The sequence below is a fragment of the Protopterus annectens genome, chromosome 5.part0, assembly GCF_019279795.1.
Source record: "Protopterus annectens isolate FY-2018-M chromosome 5.part0, PAN1.0, whole genome shotgun sequence".
NCBI lineage: Eukaryota > Metazoa > Chordata > Ceratodontiformes > Protopteridae > Protopterus > Protopterus annectens.
In genome coordinates this window covers 770,701,752-770,722,131 of record NC_056735.1, presented here as the reverse complement: position 1 = coordinate 770,722,131, position 20,380 = coordinate 770,701,752, and the positions used below count along the sequence as shown (strand labels likewise).

Below are 20,380 nucleotides of genomic sequence, written 5' to 3'. Positions count from 1 at the left end.
TTAGGCATAGAGGCCTGACCATGCAGTCTGGGCATCGGTTTTCTAGGCATGGATAGAGTTTTAGGCCTTGAAGAAGAAGATGGCATCGGTTTAATATGCAAGTCAGTAGTCCTGAATACACCCTCAGAAGCTGGTGCCTGCACAGCGGCTCCAGACCCACCCAAGGTAGAGACATCCGCAGGTTTCACAGTTGAAGCATCTCGCGGCATACTGGACTCTGAATGGGTCTCAGTAGAGGCCTGCAAATCTGAAGCAGCGGGTATCAGGGGCTGCGAAAGTACCTCACTGAGTACCGGTGAACTGGTGACTACCTTAGGAGAAGCGTCGTCGGCAGCTTTGGACCTAGGCGGCCTGTCTCTGTCTTTATCTTTTCATTTTTTCAGAATGTCGGTAGTCAGATGGCTTACTGAAGGCATATCTGGATAATTGAACCAAGTACCAAAATATTTAGAAGCATAAATATACCGACGACGAATAGTTTGTTGTTTAAATAAGGCACAAAACCGACAGCGAGGTATGTCACAGTCAGGGTCTAGGCAAGGAATACAGTACGAATGAAAATCTTTATGAGATATTTGCTTTCCACAAGAAATACAATTATTGACTTTTACTGACATCGGTTTAGAGCAAGAAAAAGTTTCCCCAATGGGGTACTTAGCTTTAGTTGAAGACTTCGGTTATGAAACTCGCAAATGAAAAAACATTTTAGGAGTCGGCCGACCGGCACTTGCGAACTGCTTCTGTTTCGGGCACCACACGGCAAGAAAGACTGATGTAATGGCATTGGCTGCATGCTTTATACCCCTGACTACCTGACGTCATGGAAGATGAGACAGCAACAGATGCAGGACCCAAGACTTTGATAATCTGGCCGACTGAGGGCTACTGCAAGCAGATAACCCAAATGTGATGATGGCAACAGTCAAACACGAAGAACATGAGTGCCATTACCAAATTACCATTCCTACATATTCCTCATCCTATAGATGACAACCTCACTAAAGAGGGACATTAACATAAAGTAAAAACTAGCTATCCTTTACATGAGACTGTAGGAATTCATCTGATTACACAATATATACTCTTGGTCAGCTTTGTTTTGCTACATAATGCTTCCCCTTAAGAGTATGGCATTTGTCAGAATTAAACGCTAGGACAAAAAAGCTTTCGAAAAGAAACAACGATTTTACAACATAAGCAACAGGATAAACTTAACACTAACATTTACATGGAATTAATATATTTTCATTTAAAAACTACAAGATAAGTATACAGTAAAATAAAAAAAAACTTTTAAGATACTTACAGGGTTCTTTGAAAGTATAGCTACAATACTTTTCTGCTTAGTTTTGTGGCAGCTGTTAATATAATCCAAGGTGATCTTAATAATGTAAGATGGAAAATGTGGGGGGTTTGGTACTGGATCCATTTCCCTAAAATGAAAAAAATACAAAGAGTATTTTTGGCACAGTACATAAAACCAGTACACAAATCTAAATTTATTTTACAATGTATTCTTAAACTCTTACCCTGCAAACTTAAGCAGTTCAGTCCCTTCTTCTTCAGCTACTGCAGGAGATTCATGCAAAGTCATCAGCAGCTCTACTACAATTTCTGAGAGGCTGTTGTGAATTAAGTTGTCAATTTGCTAAAAAACATATTTTAAGTGCATAAATCAGTTTTTATCAGAACAAAAAACAATAAGTATTGGCAATTAAGTGGTAGAAAGATAAACATGCAAGAAATTTAAATTTCACCTGCTTCCCAAGACAATCATCATCCTTAAGAAAATCGTATACTTTAGAAGCATTATCCCTCTGATTAGACATGCCACTTTCATTCCCTCCTTGGTAAGCAAAATATGGGAGAATGTTCACTATAACCTTTGGAAAACATTCTGCAAGCAACTGCTTCCAGTCTTTCATGATGAGACCAGCCATACTTTTTACAGCCTCGAAATCATTCTTTACCACCAAATGTGGAATGAGAACATTATAACAAGACCTACAGAAAATGGATCAAAACAGAGCCAGTTCAGTCAACTGGTACAAGCAGAAGTGTCAGTTGTCTTCTTCAAATTTTACTCAAAACAATCTATTTTAAAAATAAAACTCATATTTTTTAAATCATGTAATTAGTTATCACTACTAAGGAAATTCTGAGGAACAATACTCCTTTGTGTACTAACCAAAAAACACTTATAGTTTAATTTTCAAAGCATTTCTGCTATTAAATTTAAAGTATCATCCTGGAAAGCATAATTACAGCTCATTTAACTAATTAAATATATTACAAGAGTTAATGGCAAATACGTTCATACAGTCAACTGATCTAGAAAAAGGTCCCTCCCTTGATGGATCTTTAAGATTAGGTTTACCCTCTCTACCAGTCAACAGTCTGCAATTGGACATAAGCTTCTGAGTGTACACCTCTTCTTCAAGCATTCACTAAAAAAGTATACTCATCCCCTGTACAAATTAGCATACTCCATGTCATTAATGAACCCTCTCCTGCAAGGCAGACTTGGCACCCTTACTCCTAATAAGTAATAGACAATTACATACTTGCCTTACTTACGGGGAAGCTAAAAGCTCAAGCCAGTTGGAAGGGACTGCTCACCTGCAATGAGATAAAGAGAATGCATACCTGACCCATCCAAGAGGGTTTTCTTTGTAGTTCAACTGTTACAGCATGACCTAACAAACATCAAGGAGTCTTTTTGATACAGTCCAGTGTTTTCCTAAATTCCAAGCAGTGAAAACCATACGAGTGAAAGGAGTGAAGAAACACCACCAGGACCAGCAAGAAGGTTGAACAGTGGGGAAACCTAGTCTGCTTCCATGGGTGCAGACATGGAAGGTTGCAGGAAAAGGAGCGTTATGGACCCAAGTGTTACAGTGCACAAGCCTTCCAGGGGTAGAACAAACAAGAACTAGCAACAGTAACACCTGAGAAAATGCGTGGACAGCCCAAAAACAGAACAAATGGACAAGTTCTCTCCCCTTCTTTCTAAAAGGAATAAAGGGAACTGTAGGCCCCATTCCCAAGGTATCAAATGGCAAACTACCAGTATGCCCAAGCAACATTCTGCTATTTCTAAAGACCTCCCCAAACAAACACTTTTGGGAATGAAGGGTCATCACATTCTTCCTAGTTACTACCCCCCTGCAAGGAAATGGGAAAAGGAAGATCTGCCTAGAGACAAGTAGCACTCCTCATGAGAAATATTAAAATGTGATTCCTCTCAAAGGAGTGGGAAGACTCTGCCTTCCAAGTGGAGAGGATACTCAGTAACATACATCTAGGAAAAACACAGACCGGCACTCTAAGCCACATGAAAAGTCATAAGGTACCTCTCAAATCCCATGGAGAACTTCTCCTATTTTAACCTACAAAGAAGGATTCTCAGCAGCTCCCGAAACCTCCTACTGTACCCCAGCAACAGGCTAAGAGGATTTTGTAGAGAAGGAGATGATAATGCTGACTACATCAGGTAAGGGGTTATCAAGCCACACAAGGAAAGAGCAATCCATACCCACTACAAGCTACCACATAAATACAAACACCATGTAAAAAGTCCAAACAAAAGCTGACTCAGGAAGACAAATAAAACAAAATTTATTGAACTTTAATAAATACAAAAAAAAAAAGATTAGCACTTTCATTCACTTCTTATGAACTTCATTAGCTAATCCTATAAATGTTTGCTCTATTTAAATACACTCAAAAGCAATCCCATTGGTCAATCCATACATACTCCCTTGCTTAAAGTAGTACATTCCTTTTATCCAATATTCACCATACAAAAATATCTAAAATATAAATATAGCATATAAAATACATAACACCAATATAGAAACAAACAACTCATGTCTAACAACAGACCTGAAAATCAAAATAGCCAAAAAAAATGAAATAGAAATACTTAATTATTTAGAAATATTTAAATATTTAAAATGTGAAATACTTAAGCCTACAGCAACTAATGCTCCTAGATGGTCTCCCATCCAAGTACTAACCAATCCCCAACCCTGCTTAGCTTCCAGGATGAAAGAACAAGTACAGTCAGGTTAACCTGGATACTAGTTAAAAAAATACATAAACATGTACATATAACTTGTATGCTTCTTAAGGTCATGGTATATAAATAAAGTATACACTAGTTAAAATAAAAATTAAAATTAAATTATTCCCTTTACTGGTTCAGTGCTTTAAGCTTTAAAATACAAGCAATAGAAATATATTAATTTAGCCCAGGCCATCTACTAGCATTCAATGTCATTTACCATGACATTTCTTTATTTTTCAGTAGTAGGCTACTAGGTCCACCCCTATAGCCTAAACTGACCTGGTCAATAATTACACACTTAAAATGGTGTCCTGGAAATTCACAAATATGTTAGCAAGGGGATTTGTCCAGATGCATTTTTTGATATTATACTCATGTTCATAAATACGTTCTTTCACTTTATGGTCAGTCTTCCCCACTTAAAAGCAGGGGCACAGCTCACATTGAGCCAAATAAGACTACCCCTTAGATTCACAATTACATTTTCTAATTATCTTAAGTTGGTTGCTAAAAACTGTAACGTCCTTCCCTTCCTGGACACATTTACAAAAATGACACCTACCACACTTGGTCATGCCTTTATAAAATTTACTTTTATTTACATATATTCCTTCCTTTTCAAAATACATTTCAAATTTTTCCCTCTGCGATAAACCACAACAGGTTGTTCCCCTATTTTAACTCGGAATAAATTATTCTCCATTAAAATGTCACAGTTCTTATTAAGAATCCATTCCAAGGTCTGGATTCCACTTAAATATGTTGTAATAAAACTGGTTTTGTAACTATTCTCAGCACTACTCAGCTGCTCTTCAACAATACCCTCCACACCTGTACCAGGTGATAGAAGTAGTCCCGTACTACTGGATTCAATATTCATAGGAGATACAACTTCATTTCTATCCACTCCTATGTTTAAAATGCCCATATTCACCCTTACTGATAACTTTGGTTAATAATTCATTTCAGATCTCCCTGGGATAGCCTCTACTCTCAAACAAACTTCCCCACCATTGTATGACACTCCACAAAAAAATCATCCTGTAATGATACCATTCTAGCCGCTTGGACTAACTGCCCTTTGACCATGGCTCTTTTTTGATGGTGGGGGTGGGAACTAGCGAACTGTAAAAAACTACTAGAGTAGCTACCTTTTCGATAGATTCAGGAAACATACCTCTTGTTTAGGCATCATTAACTAACAGAATATCTAAAGCTATTTTCTATTGGTCCATTTTCATGGTAAAACCTCAAAAATTTAGTTGTATTATTAATATAAGATAAAAAAATTATCCAATTCCTCCTTGGTACCCTTCCAGATGATACAAATGTCATCCAAAAAACAGGTATACAATCAGAAGGAATTATAATGCTGGGACCCTTCCAAAAACGTATGCCCCCATTGTGCCTTTCATTATTCGTGACAGCAGCACCACAAGGGGAACCCATCGTCACGCTTTTCTTTTACAAGTAATATTTATTCTCATATGCGATGGGATTATTATTTAATACCAGCTTCAGAAGATCTTCTATCTTTCTGTCAAATGGAAATCAAAGTCTTCTACACCAACTCTATTTGAGGTACTGATTATTATAAAAGAGATAACATAATTGGAAGGGGGATCTTTAGAAAAGGGAAGGAGCAAATTACACATAAGTAAATGGAAATTGTGGGAACAATACATGCATAATAATGTTCATTGTAGTGAGGTATAAGCTAAGGCAAAATTCAGCAATTTTTTGTAATGCTAGACTGATGACAGTATCAAAGAAAATATACGTGTTGTATATTTTACTTAAATGTTAAATATGTTTTGTTTTCTTTTCTGTTAATGTATATTTCCCTGTATCTTAAGTGATATTTTAATAAACGTATTTAAAAAAAAATCTAAACAGTCAAACAAGCAAGTAATCTCTTGTGGCTGGGCTGAGGACCCTAGAGGGGATGCAGCCACCAACTTCCCCCCTAGTTAAGCCAACAAATCTAGATGGATGAACAGGAAGGTATATGGAAACCTACAATGTATGACTGGATCACTTTATGGGATGCTTCCCATAATCATGCTAGGTAAATACAAGACTAGGTCAATCAAATGTGAAAAAGGCAGTATTAAGACAACTGGATGCAACCCTTCTCCATGGTGGAAGCCATCACTGTCCCTCGACCAGGCATCAAGCCCCTGGCAAAGACAAAAATCCAGAATGGAATCAAATCACAATCAACTGGGGAAGGTCTTCACCGTAGAAGGGCTCTGACAACATGGGCTGACCTACAAAAAATCATTCAAAAATAATCTTCCAAGCAGAATATCTGGCAAAACTCAAGCCCACTCATCAAGGCAACAACAAAGGTTCCCTCCCTTCTCCCTAGTCCCATGGGGAACCTCTTTCTACAATTTTCTCAAATCCAGAATAATAGCCACAGAAAGAAAAAAAAGACATGAAAAGCAGGATCTTTCTTTCTTTTTTTAACCAATAAGAGCAAGACCCAAAATCCAAACTACGACAGTGGCAAACAACTGGCAGATTTGGCAATAAGCTTGCCTATAAAGCTTACAAGTGATATCTTACACTGTGTTGTCATGCATATGCATCCATTCCAGTGTGTGAACCCCTAGAAGAAATATGCCAAATGATGACTGGTGGAGGAGAGTAAGCTCAACTATAAGACCTGTCAGCCAGGAATTTTATTTCCGATCCCCTGATCTTCCTGGATGAAAATCACAAGGATTTTATGCACACTTTTCCAAAATTCACAAGATACTCTCAGCAAAATTATCTAGCTTGTTCATCAGATAAAGTCTTCCGCCTAGAAACAGATGCACCCTTGATGTTGGAAGAGGAAGGCTCATAAGTGAAGCAGATCTTTCAAACAACAATCTGGGCCAGCAGAAAAAGAAAACTGTCTATAACTGTAACAGCCAAGAAAAGCAAAATCCATCATCTGAAGGATTGCTAAGACAATGAATGGAGAATCCACCATACAGCGGGTGGATGGGGGGCTCAGACCTTTGATTTCAATTCTAGAGTTATGGCAGATGCTTTTAACAGATTTTACAATGGACTGAAAAGTAAAAGGGTCTTCACAGATGCATGTCTAGCAAGCAGTGTTTACACAAATGAGACATGGAAAGTTTCACAACAGAATCCATTAAGAACAGTCCTCACAATGCCTGGCCTACTCTTAGAATCTGCAATTACAATATACTACTTGAAAATCATACGGCTACTATAACAGGCAGAAAACACTCTGACACAGCTCTGATGGAAGTGAGTATTAATACACCATGACAGTGAGTTCCTCACTAGTAACTAAAATACCATAGTGGAAATAATAAAACCAAATGTAAGAGACATTAAATCTGGATTGCTGCGGCTAGAACTTCAAGGATGAAAATCACAAGACTAGTATGCACTTGTTAACTAAGTGACAGCACTGCCCAAAATTCTGTTATTCTAAATACTGTGTATGGTTGCAATGTATACTTTGACAGCAGCCCTCCATCCTTGTTTCTGTTGTTTCCTCTTTGTTAAAGTTAACACCTTAATTTAAGAAGGTAGCTGGGTTGAAGTTTCATGCTTAAAAAATCTGAGTGTATCCTGTTCCAGATGCCCAACTGTCTCTCCCACCAAAGGATATCATAATCAGAGTACTAGGAAATGTTCAAAGGCAAAAGACTGATCACACCTATTCCTTACTTTAAAGTACATTAAAAAGTTCTGTCTTACCATAAAGAGACATTTGTGTTGTCGATCTTCACTTATCCTTGACTGTGTGCTCGGTTCCGTAACTCAGAAATGACTCAGCCATTATTCCAGCCATTATTCCAGCCTGTGCCTTCCAAAAACTCTCAAGCATAGCCCTACCCATAATGCTCCTCTCTAGATTACCTCAGATCGAGTTTGCATAAAATAGTGATAGACCAGAAAGAACAGATCAGAAACCATATCTGTACTTAAAGGAATAATGTAAGCTACAGAGATGGATCCGCTTCACCGAAAAGATTGAAAAAGGCAAGGGGAAAAGAGGGTAGGGATGTCAAGCATAAGTGAAGATCGACAACACAGCTGGAACATTATGGTAAGACCTAACTTCTTTATCTGACGTTGCCAATCTTCACTTAATCCTTGACTGTGGGGACAGAGTCCCCAGCTACCAAATTTTGCAAGGTCTCACGGAAGAATATTCCTGAGCACCATTGAACCAAAAGATGCTCATCTCCTGTGGAGAAGCCCAAGTAGCTGCTGTGCATTTGTCATCTATAGATGCTCTGGCATGGAAAACTGTTGAAGAAGCTAATGTCCTCGTAGAATGTGCTTTAACAGGCCCTGGCGGCTGCACATTCTTTTTGCTGTAAATAAAGATTATAGAGTCCTTGAGCCATTTAGATAGAATAACCTTAGAAAATGCTTTGCCCATAACAACAGAAGAAAATGAGAGAAACAGCTGATCAGCTTTTCTAAATTCCTTTGTTCTGTGAAGGTAAAAATGTAACTGTCTGTGAACGTCTAACAAATGCAAACTATGTACAACTTTGTTTCAAAATTTGGGAAAAAATACTGGAAGTTGTATAGCCTGACTAATAATAGATACTACTTCTGGAAAAAATGAAGGATTTGTACGTAAAGACACCCTGTCCTTATAAAAGATTAGGTAAGGAGGCTTGCAAGATAAGGCTTATAATTCAGATATTCGAGAAGTAATGATGATTAAAAATAAAGTTTTCCAGGATAAATACTTCAAATCACAATCTGCAGAAGGTTCAAATGATGGACTAATAAGAGATTGTAGCACCAGATTCTAGTCCCACTGAGTAGACGGATCCTTGTGTGGTGGTCTCAGCAATAAGGTACCTTTCAAAAAGGCTTTAAAAAGCTTGTGTGACATTAGCGGTGTATCATTTACACCATCATGAAAATTTGAAATTGCAGCTAAATGACCCAAACAGTTAAGGAGGATGCTCCCGTATCAAAAAGTGATGCTAATAATGCTAAGATCTTATGAATTGGCACATAAAATGGGTCAAGATTGATGTCTGGCCTATTTTGAAAATTTGTGCCTCTTAATGCTGTATACCTGTCTAGTCGACAGTTCATGAAAGGCTAAAACAATTTGCTGTATTGGTGCAGTAAGGCTAGTATGCCATGAGCTTCAGATTTTGAAGGTTCAGGTGAGTGTGTCCCTCTGGATGGGACCATAGGTCTGGAGCTGGGTCCAGTGTCCATGGTTCCCAAATTAAACGAAGCCACAGAAAGAGAAACCATATCTGTCAAGGCCAGAATGGGGCAATGAGGACTATCTTTTATTTTTTTGACCTGCTGACTTTCTTCAGAAACTGGGAAATAAGGGGAATCAGGGGTAAGCATATAGTAGACACAGGGGGACAATCATGGAGGAGGGCATACCTTGGTGACTCCTGCAAAGGGGGGGGGGGTCAAGGTGAAAAAGCTGCTGCACTTGCTGTTGAGACGGGATGCCAAGAGATCGCAGCAGGAATGGTCCCATCGATGGAATGTCCTTTCTGCCACCAACAGATTGAGATACCACTCATGAGGAGTCAATACACGCCTGCTCAATTTGTTCACAATCACAATCACGCTGAAGCTCCCTGGACTTTGCACAGCAATTAGAAAGTGGTCGGCAGAAACTGCCCATTGCCACACCATGAGGGCTTCTCGACAAAGAAGTTAAGATCTGGTTTCCCCCTTTTTTGTTGATGTACCAAACCACTGACATGTCTGTCTGGACTGCAATCGTTCCCAAGGAGAAGGTTTCTTGAAATGCTTGCAGTGCTAGAAGCACTCCCCTCCTCTCTAGAACACTGATGGGCAAAATGGCCTCTGAATTGGACCAGGTGCCTTTGACTAGCCTTCCGAGATAACATTCCTCCCACCATAACCAAGATGCAACCATGGTCACTATGGCTTGTGGTTGGGGGGGACAAATGGATGGACCAATATGATGTTGATGGAATGGAGCCACCAACTCAGGTCCTTTTTGCATAAAACAGGGATTAGAATTTGATGTGACACTGGCTGTGTAAGAAATGACCACTGTGATGCCAAAAGTCATTGTAGAATTTGCATGTGAAACTCACTAAGGGAACTAAGGTAATGGTGGCAACCATGGATCCTAGAGTCTTGTCAGACCTGTTTTACAAGGGCCTTTTTGTTGTAGATAATCTGGGTGACTTGTGAAGTCTTTCCCAAGGTAGAGACGCAACAGAGGTGCTTACATCCAATACTGCCCCTATGAACTCCAAATGCCGCGCTGACACCAGATGAGATTTTTTATAGTTTACAGTAATCTCCAGTGAGGAACAAGTTTGGAGGATGTAGTCCCTCACTTGCAGGAGTAAATGCCTGGTGGTTGCGGTAAAGAGCCAGTCTAGGTACAAACGCATGCAGATACTGCCATGCATTTGGTGAACACCCTGGGGGCTGTGATGAGGCCATAGGGCATGACTCTGAACTGATAGTGAATGGCTCCCAGCCAGAAGCACAGGAACCCTCTGGAGTGCCTGTCCATCTTTATGTGATAATACACATCCTGAAGATCTAGTGAGCACATCCAATCATCTTTCTCTAAAAATGGGAAGATAGACTGAACTGTGACCATCCAGAACTTGGTATGTTGCACTGATTTCTTCAAAACACTGAGCTCCAAAATTAGTCTCCAGTCCACGGCTTTCTTTGGCACTAAAAAGATTCCTGAGTAAATCCCAGATCCAATTTGGTCTTGTGGGACTGTTTGGATGTCTCTTTTGCCGAGCAGTTTTTGATTTCTAGTACTGCCGCATCCCTGTGACTGAGTGGAAAATCCAGGATTCTGTTTAGTCATTTGGGTTGTTTCGAGAAAGGGATATTGTGACCTCTAGTTATGATCCTGTGCACCCAATTGTCCTTTGTTATTGCTAGCCAGGCAGGTAGATGGAAGGAAAGTTGATCCTCGACTACCTCCAGAAGAAGGCAATTCGGCATCCGTTTAAAAGCGCCGATAAGAATTACCAGGGAAGGAACCCCTAAGAACCCTGATTTTGCAGGCCACCTCTGCCTCTAGCATGGCGTCTTCCATTATAACCCCCCCACCCCGAGGGGAATCACAACCACATGAGTCTTGGAAAGGCCCTTGTGACTTTTTGAACCACAGTCTTCCACTTCTTTGGTTCCTCAAATAGGGCCATTGAAGAGTAGAAAAGTGTATGCCCAGGGCAGAAACTATCTTTCCATCCTTCTCACATTTGGCAAGGGTCTCTCTAAATTTGGAGCCAAACTCGGACATTCCATCAAAAGGGGCATTAACAAAAGAAGCCTTAAATGGCTCCACAAACTCACATAAGCACATCCAGGTGTGTCTTCTAATTGCTACACCAGAACCCGCTGCCCCAGTCGTCCCTTCAGCTGCAAGTACAATAAGCCTCATGGATGAGTTGCATATTCAAATCAAGGGTACCCAGCTGGGAAGTTACTTTAGTCTGAACCCACTCAGCTATGGATCCTGTCAGAGTGTCTGACAGCTCCTTTTCCAGGTCTCTTTGAAGCCTGGTGAAATGTGCCATAAAATTAAAAGACCTAAGTGCGAAGGTCAATGAAGCGTATACGCACTTCCCAAATCTGTCAATCATCCTAGATTCCTTATTAGGAGGATGGATAGCAGGTCTCTCATCCGCAAGCTCCTTTCTGGTGGCTGCCACAATCACCATGACATCCACTGGTACCCCTTTAGCACAACACTATTGATCTGTGGGAGCTGACAATATATGGTCAGGTCTCTTAGGAATGGGCTCGATGGTGTCAGAAATGTCCCAAGCCCGCTGGGCAATCAGTTTAATCAGATCATCAGTGGGGGGAGAGATCCAAGAAGTAGATAGCCGGGCATGGAAAGCCTCTAGGTATACAGACTCCTCCAAGGAAGGTTGAGAAGTACAGCCACCTCTCTGTTTAAGGATCTCCAGGATGTCACCAAACAAGATGTCGTCAGGGGGTGACTTTGGGGAGCCTTCCCTTTCAAAGGCAGTATATTCTGTGTAAGACTCTTCAGGGGAGTTCAAGTGCTTGTTCTTGCACTCTCTCTTCCGGGGCATCTCCTCTGAAGGACTGGCCACGAAGGTGTTGGAAGAGGACATAACCACCAAGGTTGACTCCTGAGGATTCTGTACCAGCTGTCTCAAGTCAGAAGCTGGTGGAACAACAGAGGTATTGTTCCGACAAAAGAGAAATTGACTGGTATCCTATAGTGGACAAGGCCCTCTACATGAACCGTAAGGCAGGTACCCCCAAAGAGGAATGGGAGGCAGGAATCTAAATAGAGTCCTTCAAAACTGTGGTCCCACCCCCACCCCCACTGAGGTGATCGCCCCAGAGCCTGAAGCCGGAGTCAGACTTATGTGTGCCAGATCAAACTTGTGTGTGCCGAAGCATGGACGGCTCAGAAAAAGTCAGTGTTGAACCACACTCCCTGGAACCAACCATAAAGCTCGAACCCCGAGAAGTCTCTGGTTCCAGCTGAACCAAAGAGCTCAAGGTAGTTATTGGAGCTGGAGACAAGACTCTCATCAGTGCCAAAACAGTCATCACCAGAACTGTTGGAACTGGGAATTCCAAAGGCTTAGCTGGAGTCAGAGAAGGAACAAGGATGGAGTGAGAAGCTGGTAAAGTTCCAGAGCCAGAAGTGCTAGGAACCAAGGAAGTGGCTAATCCCCTCGGCACCACGAGCTGATCCACTAGGCTCAGGACATTAGATTCTGTGAGGCTCTTGGTGGAATGGACCAAATGGACTGAAGGAGACTGTGGTCTGTCCAAAAAGGGGCTTGGTGGCCAGTCAACAAAGGGGTCGAATCTCAAACAGTATCTTGTTCTTGCTACATCTTTAAAGGAAAACTCCTTTGGTTCCAAGACCTGTGGAACAGAAGTGTGAAATGATTGGAACTGGAGAAGTAACAGGCACTGTAGTTGTAGTACAGGCCGGCACCTTTTTCTACAAGGCCCTGGAGGCAAAAGCCAAGACAGATGGCAGAGTCCTCCTGAAGATGCACCAGGCCAGGTAATACAGGCATAAGTCATATCTGTCTGAATTTGGCAACTTATGGTCACATTTCTGGCATTTCCCGAAGACAGAGGTGCGTTTGGATTTTTCAGCCATGTCAGTAAATCCCACTCACACACAATAAGTAAAGAAAGAGAGAGAGCGCTTTTTTTAAGAAGGTTACCATAATGATAAAAGGAGAATAGGAGGAAGAGACACAGTACAGTTGTATACACTTACCATAAATGTAGATGTTCGAGTGTATTCACTGTTGCAGTCATTACATTTGGGTAATCCTGCTGGCAGGTTGCCCTCAGTCGGCCTGAATTCCAAATTCCTGGGTCCTGCGTCGACTGCTGTCGCCCCTTCCCTGACGTCAGGTCGTCAGGGGCATAAAAGATGCGGCCAACGCCATTTTCTTTAGTTTTTCTTGCTCCAGATGTCAGCTGCCCCCTAAAAGGGTAGCCAAAATTTATATATATATATATATATATATATATATATATATATATATATATATATTTATATATATATGTATATAAATACATGCAGTAATATAAACTTAACTTCCTCTACAAGCAAATACACAATATGGGTTGTATAAATCAAAGAAGAAAAGATAGGTTCCATCAGAAGAAAGGGGGATGGTGGGTGGGTAACCTGGACTGCAACAGTGAATACACTCGAACAACTACATTTATGGTAAGTGCACACAACTGTACTATGTTCTTCGTGTTTCACTGTTGCAGTCATTATATTTGGGTAGAGTTCCAAAGTTATGGTTGGGAGGCTGGAGCTAAACAGCATTAGGAGCGGCTATGAGGCCCTGCAGAACTGCAGAGGTAAAGCCTGCCCTGGATTTAGAGTAGAGTGGCAGATTACAGTGCTTTGTAAAGGTGTGCACTGAACTCCAAGTAGCAGCCTCTAAAATGTCCTTGGTTGGAACTCCCTTGAGAAAGGCTGCTGAAGTCGCTGCAGCTCTGGTTGAATGTGGCCTAATGCCCTTGGGCACTGGCTTGCCATGGTGTAAGTAGCAGAAATGAATGCAGTGGGCTATCCACTTTGAAATCGTCTGCTTTGAGATAGTCCTCTCTTGTGATCCTGCAGCATATGCCACTAGTAATTGCTCTGTCTTTCTGAAAACTTTGGTTCTGTCCAAGTAGAATCTAAGCAGTGTACGTCCAAAGAATGCAGAATTCTCTCCTCCTTGTTCTGTGGATTTGGATAAAAAGTTGGCAGGTGAATGGTTTGGTTAAGAGCCACACTGGACACCACCTTAGACATAAATGTTGGGTTTGTCCTCAGAGAGACCCTGTCTGGATAAAAATGATAAAAGGTTCCACAGCCATGAGTGCCTGAAGCTCAGAAATGTCTTGCGGAAGTTATTGCTAGGAGCAGAGCTGTTTTCCAAGATAAAAACTTTATATCAGTAGTAGCAGCTGGCTCAATAGGAGACAGGGTGAGTTTTTCCAAGACATAGTTTAGGTCCCATGCAGGCACTGGTGATCTCCTTGGAGGCCTTAAATTTTTGGCTCCTCTGAGGTACTCCTTTAATAAAGAATGATAAAGAATTGGTGGCTCTGTATTGTAATGAGCCGAAATGGCAGAGGCATGAATTTTAATAGATGAAAAAGATAGGACTTTGTCCAGCATCTCAGTTAAGTATTGCAAAACATGAGGAATATTTCGCATCGCTGTATCAGTTCCTTGTGCCTGGTTCCAAGCACAGAATCTCTTCCATTTTCCAGCGCAAGTTTTTCTAGTACTAGGCCTTCTGACTTCCAGAATGACATCCATCACAGCTTTACTGAGAGGTGTGTTTTGTATGACTACATTATCCGCCATGCTGCCAGGTTTAAAGTCCTGAGTTGGCTGTGGAGGATCGGATTGTTTTGCTGGGACAGTAGATGAGGTATTTGAGGTAAGGTCCAACGTGGGCACTGAGACAAGTTCCTTAGTACTGGATACAAGTACTGGCAGGGCCAGTCTGGGTCAATTAATATCATCCTTGGCTTCTCCTGTCTGACCTTTAGGAGTACCTTGGGGAGGAGAGGCAGTGGGGGAAAAGCATATACTGATAGGTTTTTCCAGCTGAAAGATAGGGTGTCCACTTTCCATGCTTGTCTGTGATAAATCCTTGTGCAGAATCTTTTTAGTTGGTAGTTGTGAGGGGAGGCAAATAGATCTATGGCCGGGCATCCCCATTTCCTTGTTATCATGCTGAAGACTTGTGGATTCAGCTGCCACTCGTGGGGATCCATGAGTTTTCTGCTTAGTTCGTCTGCCAGAGTATTTTTCCTTCCTGGCAGGAATTGTGCCAGCAGATGTACTTGGTAAGTCAATGCTGTGTCCCACAAAGTCATGGCTAGTCTGCAAAGGGGGTAAGAATGTATGCCTCCCTGCTTGTTTATATACCACATGACCGTGGTGATGTCTGTCTATCAGTAGTTGTCCTGGATGAAGTAGGTCCGTGAAGGCTGTCAGGGCATTTTGAACAGCTAGCATCTCTTTTTGATTGATATGTAGATGCATCTGGTTTGAGGCCCATGTGCCTTGAACGCACCTTCCTGCCATGTGGGCCCCCAGGCGTAATCTGATGGATCTGTTGTTAGTGTCTGTCTGGCTGGGGGTAATGTGAATGGCTGTCCCTTGTTTTTGTGACAAGACTTTGCCCACCATCGAATCTCCTGCTGCAGGCAGGGAATGAGAGTAATCATAGTTTCCAGGCTGTGGCAATGTTGCGTCCAAACTCTTTTTAGGGACCATTGTAGTTTCCTCATATGCAGTCTTGCATATGGAATTAGTAGGATGCAGGATGCCATGAAGCCCAAAGCCTGCAGATTTCTTTTTGCCGATAACTGGGCCTTTGTTGCCAACAGTTTGAATTAGGTAGTCGGTTGCCTGTGTTTGTCTGGCGTGAGATAAGCCATCTGGGCAGTTGTATTTAAGCTTGCACCCAGGAATATTATCTCTTGAGAGGGTACTAGTTTTGATTTCCTTTTGTTGACTGCGTACCCTAGACATGTTAAAAGTCTTTTCACAAACGCCAGATGCTGTAGAAGAATGTCCTTGTTCTCTGCTTGAATTAGACAGTCGTCCAAGTAAGGATATATTTGTATTCCTCTTTGTCTGCAAAATGCAATTACTGGTGCAAGGCAATTTGTAAAGACCCTGGGCACAGTAGATAAGCCAAAGGGCAGTGCATAGAATTGGTAATGCATTGAGCCAGCCTTGAATCTGAGGTACCTTCTGCATATTTATCTGATTGGGACATGCAGGTATGCCTCTTTTAGGTCTAAAGTCACAAGCCAAGTGTTCTTGCCCAGCTTGGGCAGAAGCTGCTGCAAAGTCAACATCTTGAATTTTGGTATATCCAGGAATGTGTTCAGAATAGATAAGTCCAGTACTGGCCTCCAGGCCTTGTCCTTTCTGGGTACCAAGAACAGTCTTGAGTAAAATCCTTGTCTCTGCTCTTGCTCTGGTACTTGTTGAATGACCCCCATGTCCACGAGGGATGAGACTTGTTTTTGTGCCTCTGCCCATTGATTTTTTGGCAGACCTGGCCAGCTGTTTGCCTTTGGTAGGGTATGGAAATGGAACTTGTAGCCTTGTGACACGATATTTAGAACCCACTTGTCCTGGGTTATGATGTGCCAATTTTGAGAAAAAAGTGCTAATTTTCCCCCTAAGGGTGCTGCCAGGAGATAAGTGCTTGGTGCAGGCAGGGAGAAGTCATTGGGACCGTTTCATGTATGGGTGAGATTTGTCTACTCCAACTTTGGAGTTGGAGGCACCCCATTCCTTTGACCTGTATGAACCTTGCACCTGGGATTTGCCTCTAGGCTGTCTGGGTCTGCCACTATGAGGTCTGTCTGACACAGGAAAGGACCAATTCTTTGTTGGCCAGTGTCTACTGCTTTGCCAGAGACGGTCTCTGCACCTGTCACCCCTGGGATTCAGGTTACTGGCTAAAGCTCTTGCCACCCCCCTATAGTGCCTTTTTTAGGCAAGGTTCAAAGGATAAAACCACCACCGTAACAGATCCAAGCATGCAAAATCTGATATTAATGCTAGAAGTCTAAACCTCAAAATGCACTCTCTCGAGGCACTCCTAAAAATGGAGAACACTGATATCTGTGCAGTGACTGAGACCTGGTTCAAGGCTCCAGAGAGCACCCCTGCAATACCAGGCTACAATTCTTACCACACTTTTCGGCCACAAAACCAAGACCGAAACACTAAAGGTGGGGGAGTGTCCATATTCTCCAAGGATATTCACACCTCCAGACTAGTTGCCCAACACAATGCATCTGAAATTTTCTAGGTGCAACTAACACTAGGTAAGACTGCAATCCAAATTGTAGCTCGCTACAGATCCCCCACCATACCCCAAGATTCTCACTACACCTTCCTAAACATACTGGAAAATATTAAGATACAGCCAAACACCCTAATACTAGGTGATTTCAACTACCCCGCCATTAACTGGGAAAACTACTCAGGTACCAATTCCTTTTCCCAACGGTTCTTGGAATTCATAAATTCCAACGCCCTGGATCAACTAATCCATTGTCCCACCAGGGGCTCCAATATCCTAGACGTGGTCATTACCAACATGGGAGATAGATGCTCCACACCAGTGGTCACCCCCTCATTGGTCAGGTCTGACCATAAGCAAATCACCCTTGACATCCACATCACACTCCCACCCCCCAGTAAGGAAACCTCCTTAAAAAACTTATCCAAAGCCAACTTCATACTACTGAAGTCAGAAGTGACAAACCTCACAACACCCACGCAGACAGGATCTAAAAGTTCGACTGCAGAATCCTACTGTACGAGCATATCCACTCATGCATGAATCGTGCCATCCCAAATAGAACCAAGATGCTCTTCTCCAAAAAAGGAAGCCAATCTGGTGTTCCCCTGCTATAAAAAAACTATACAACAGAAGGAAGAAACTGTTGCAGAAAAGAGGAAAATCCCAGGATGCAAAAAACTCCCTCACCAGCCTCAGTAAGAAGCTGAGATCCCTCATAAAATCCTCAAAAGCTATTTACGAAAATAAATTTGCCAAAGATTCCAAAGACAACCACAAGGCATTCTATAGTTATGTCAAGAATCTAAATGGCAATGCTCAGATATGCTCTGAACTACAACAGAATGGCATTAAATATACTGATCCCAAGGAGATTGCCAATATCCTGGCAGATCGATTTAGTGCCAACTTCACTCCCCTCTCACCCCCTAAAGGGCCCATCTCAATACCAAAAGCTTGCCAAATTCCGATAATCACAGCCACACAGGTAGAAACAGCACTCTCCAAAGCTAAGAATACAGCATCTATGGGACCAGATGACATCCTAGGCTGTGTACTACATGAACTACAAAATGAACTGGCACCCCACCTAAGTATCATGTTTAATTATAGCCTCACCTCAGGTTTCGTGCCCACTGAGTGGCGCACAGCTACATTTATCCTGCTCCACAAGGGAGGATCCACCTTGGATCCCGAGAACTACCGTCTCCATCAGTCTGACAAGCCTGATCTGCAAGGGCATGGAACGCATTATCATGGAACTTATAAATAAAGACATTGGCAACCTCCAGACACTGGACCCCACCCAGTTTGGGTTTGTGAAGGGCCAATCTTGTCTCCTGAATCTGATTGACTTCTTCGAATCGGTCTCCAGAGCTGTGGACGGGGGTAAGGAGGTCCACACAGCCTATCTGGACCTCGCCAAGGCCTTCGACACCATCCCCCACTCTGGAATCACAGATAAACTTACTAAGCTGGACATAAATCCCTACGTCACTCGATGGGTTGCCAACTGGCTTACTGACAGAACCCAGACTGTAAAAGGAGCCAACTCCAAATCCAGCTCCAGACAAGTGACAAGTGGAGTACCTCAGGGTTCAGTCCTGGGACCACTCTTGTTTGGCATCTACTTCTTTGAAGTACAGGCCAACATTAAGGGACTCTGGCTAACAAAGTTTGCAGATGACTGCAAAGTGGGAGCCATTATTGAATCCCCAAATGATGTGGATATTCTACAAAAGGGCCTTACAGAAACAGATGCCTGGTGCCAGAGCCATGGGCTCAAGCTTAATGCCAAGAAATGTATAGTCATCCCCTCCCCTTTGGAAAAAAAACATGTACCCATGAACTACCACATAGGTGGCAGGACACTAAACATCGAAAGTGTGATGAGAGACTTAGGGACACAAGTGGACAGTGGTCTCACTTTCGATAACCACATTGCCACAACAGTCAGGAAATCCTTCTACGTGGCACACCTCATCACTAAGGGCTTTTCATCCAGAAAAAAGGAGGTCATTGTCCCACTGTACTCATCCCTCATTAGACCCATTATAGAGTATAATGCCCCATTTGGTATGTACCTCGCAAGACATCTGCAACAGCTGGAAAGGCCACAGAAATACCTCACTAAAAGAATCACAGGCCTAAAGCAGATGCCATATGCTGACCGTCTAAAAAAAAACTCCAGCTATACTCTGTGGCATATCGTCTACTCATAGGCGATCTCTGCTTAACATACAAGGCCAGGTCAAACCCTGAGCTGTTGGACATGCTCCACTTAAAGAAATCCCAATCCCTCAGAGCCACACGCTCCAGGGATCTAAACCTTATCATCACAATGAACAAAACATCCTGGAGGGATAGGTTCCTGACCAGAGACTCCCCATACTCTGGAATAGACTGCCCATACATGTCAAGAAGATCACCTCATTGGCCCTCTTCAAAAGGAACCATGACGATTGGATGGGAGATAGGAAATTCACCCCGGGGATCATGTCAGTCGCCCTGCTAGACAGGGGCCCAGAGAAGTAAACATTGTGGGAAAAAATTTCCAGGGAATTGTTATGGCTAGGCTTGCATAGGCCTGAGGGCCGATAGCCTAGGACCAACCTATGAACTTGTAAAAAAATCTTTGACAGTTTGCATAGATTTAGCTTTGCCCTCCATTTTCTTTAACACCTCTTCTGCCTCCACACCAAATAAAGTATCATGCTGTAAAGGTGCATCTAATAATTTTACTTTGACATGAACAGGTAGATTTTGTTCCTTTAACTAAGCATGCCTCCTAATGACAGAACCCGTAACTGCGGCCCTGCAGGAAGCCTCCAAAGAATCAAAACCACATTGCAAAGTATGCTTTCCAACTTGTTCAGCTGCATGCAATAAATCCTGCATTTCCTTGTTTTCTGCACATTCAGAGTTTAACAACATTTTCTGTTTAAGCAATGCCATGACATGTTGCTGA

At 42.2% G+C, this 20,380-nt stretch overlaps 1 protein-coding gene across 3 annotated transcripts in view; it reads right to left on the bottom strand.

Moving 5' to 3' along the window:
* Window positions 1-20,380, bottom strand: part of ATM (ATM serine/threonine kinase) — a 3,174,581-nt gene that overhangs the window by 1,965,977 nt on the left and 1,188,224 nt on the right. For all 3 annotated transcript variants that reach the window (XM_044072618.1, XM_044072619.1, XM_044072620.1), the window contains 3 exons: window positions 1,758-2,004; window positions 1,530-1,648; window positions 1,307-1,433 (listed from right to left, as the gene is read on the bottom strand). In XM_044072618.1, coding sequence (XP_043928553.1) covers window positions 1,307-1,433; window positions 1,530-1,648; window positions 1,758-2,004 — 493 coding nt within the window. The remainder of the gene's footprint in view (window positions 1-1,306; window positions 1,434-1,529; window positions 1,649-1,757; window positions 2,005-20,380) is intronic.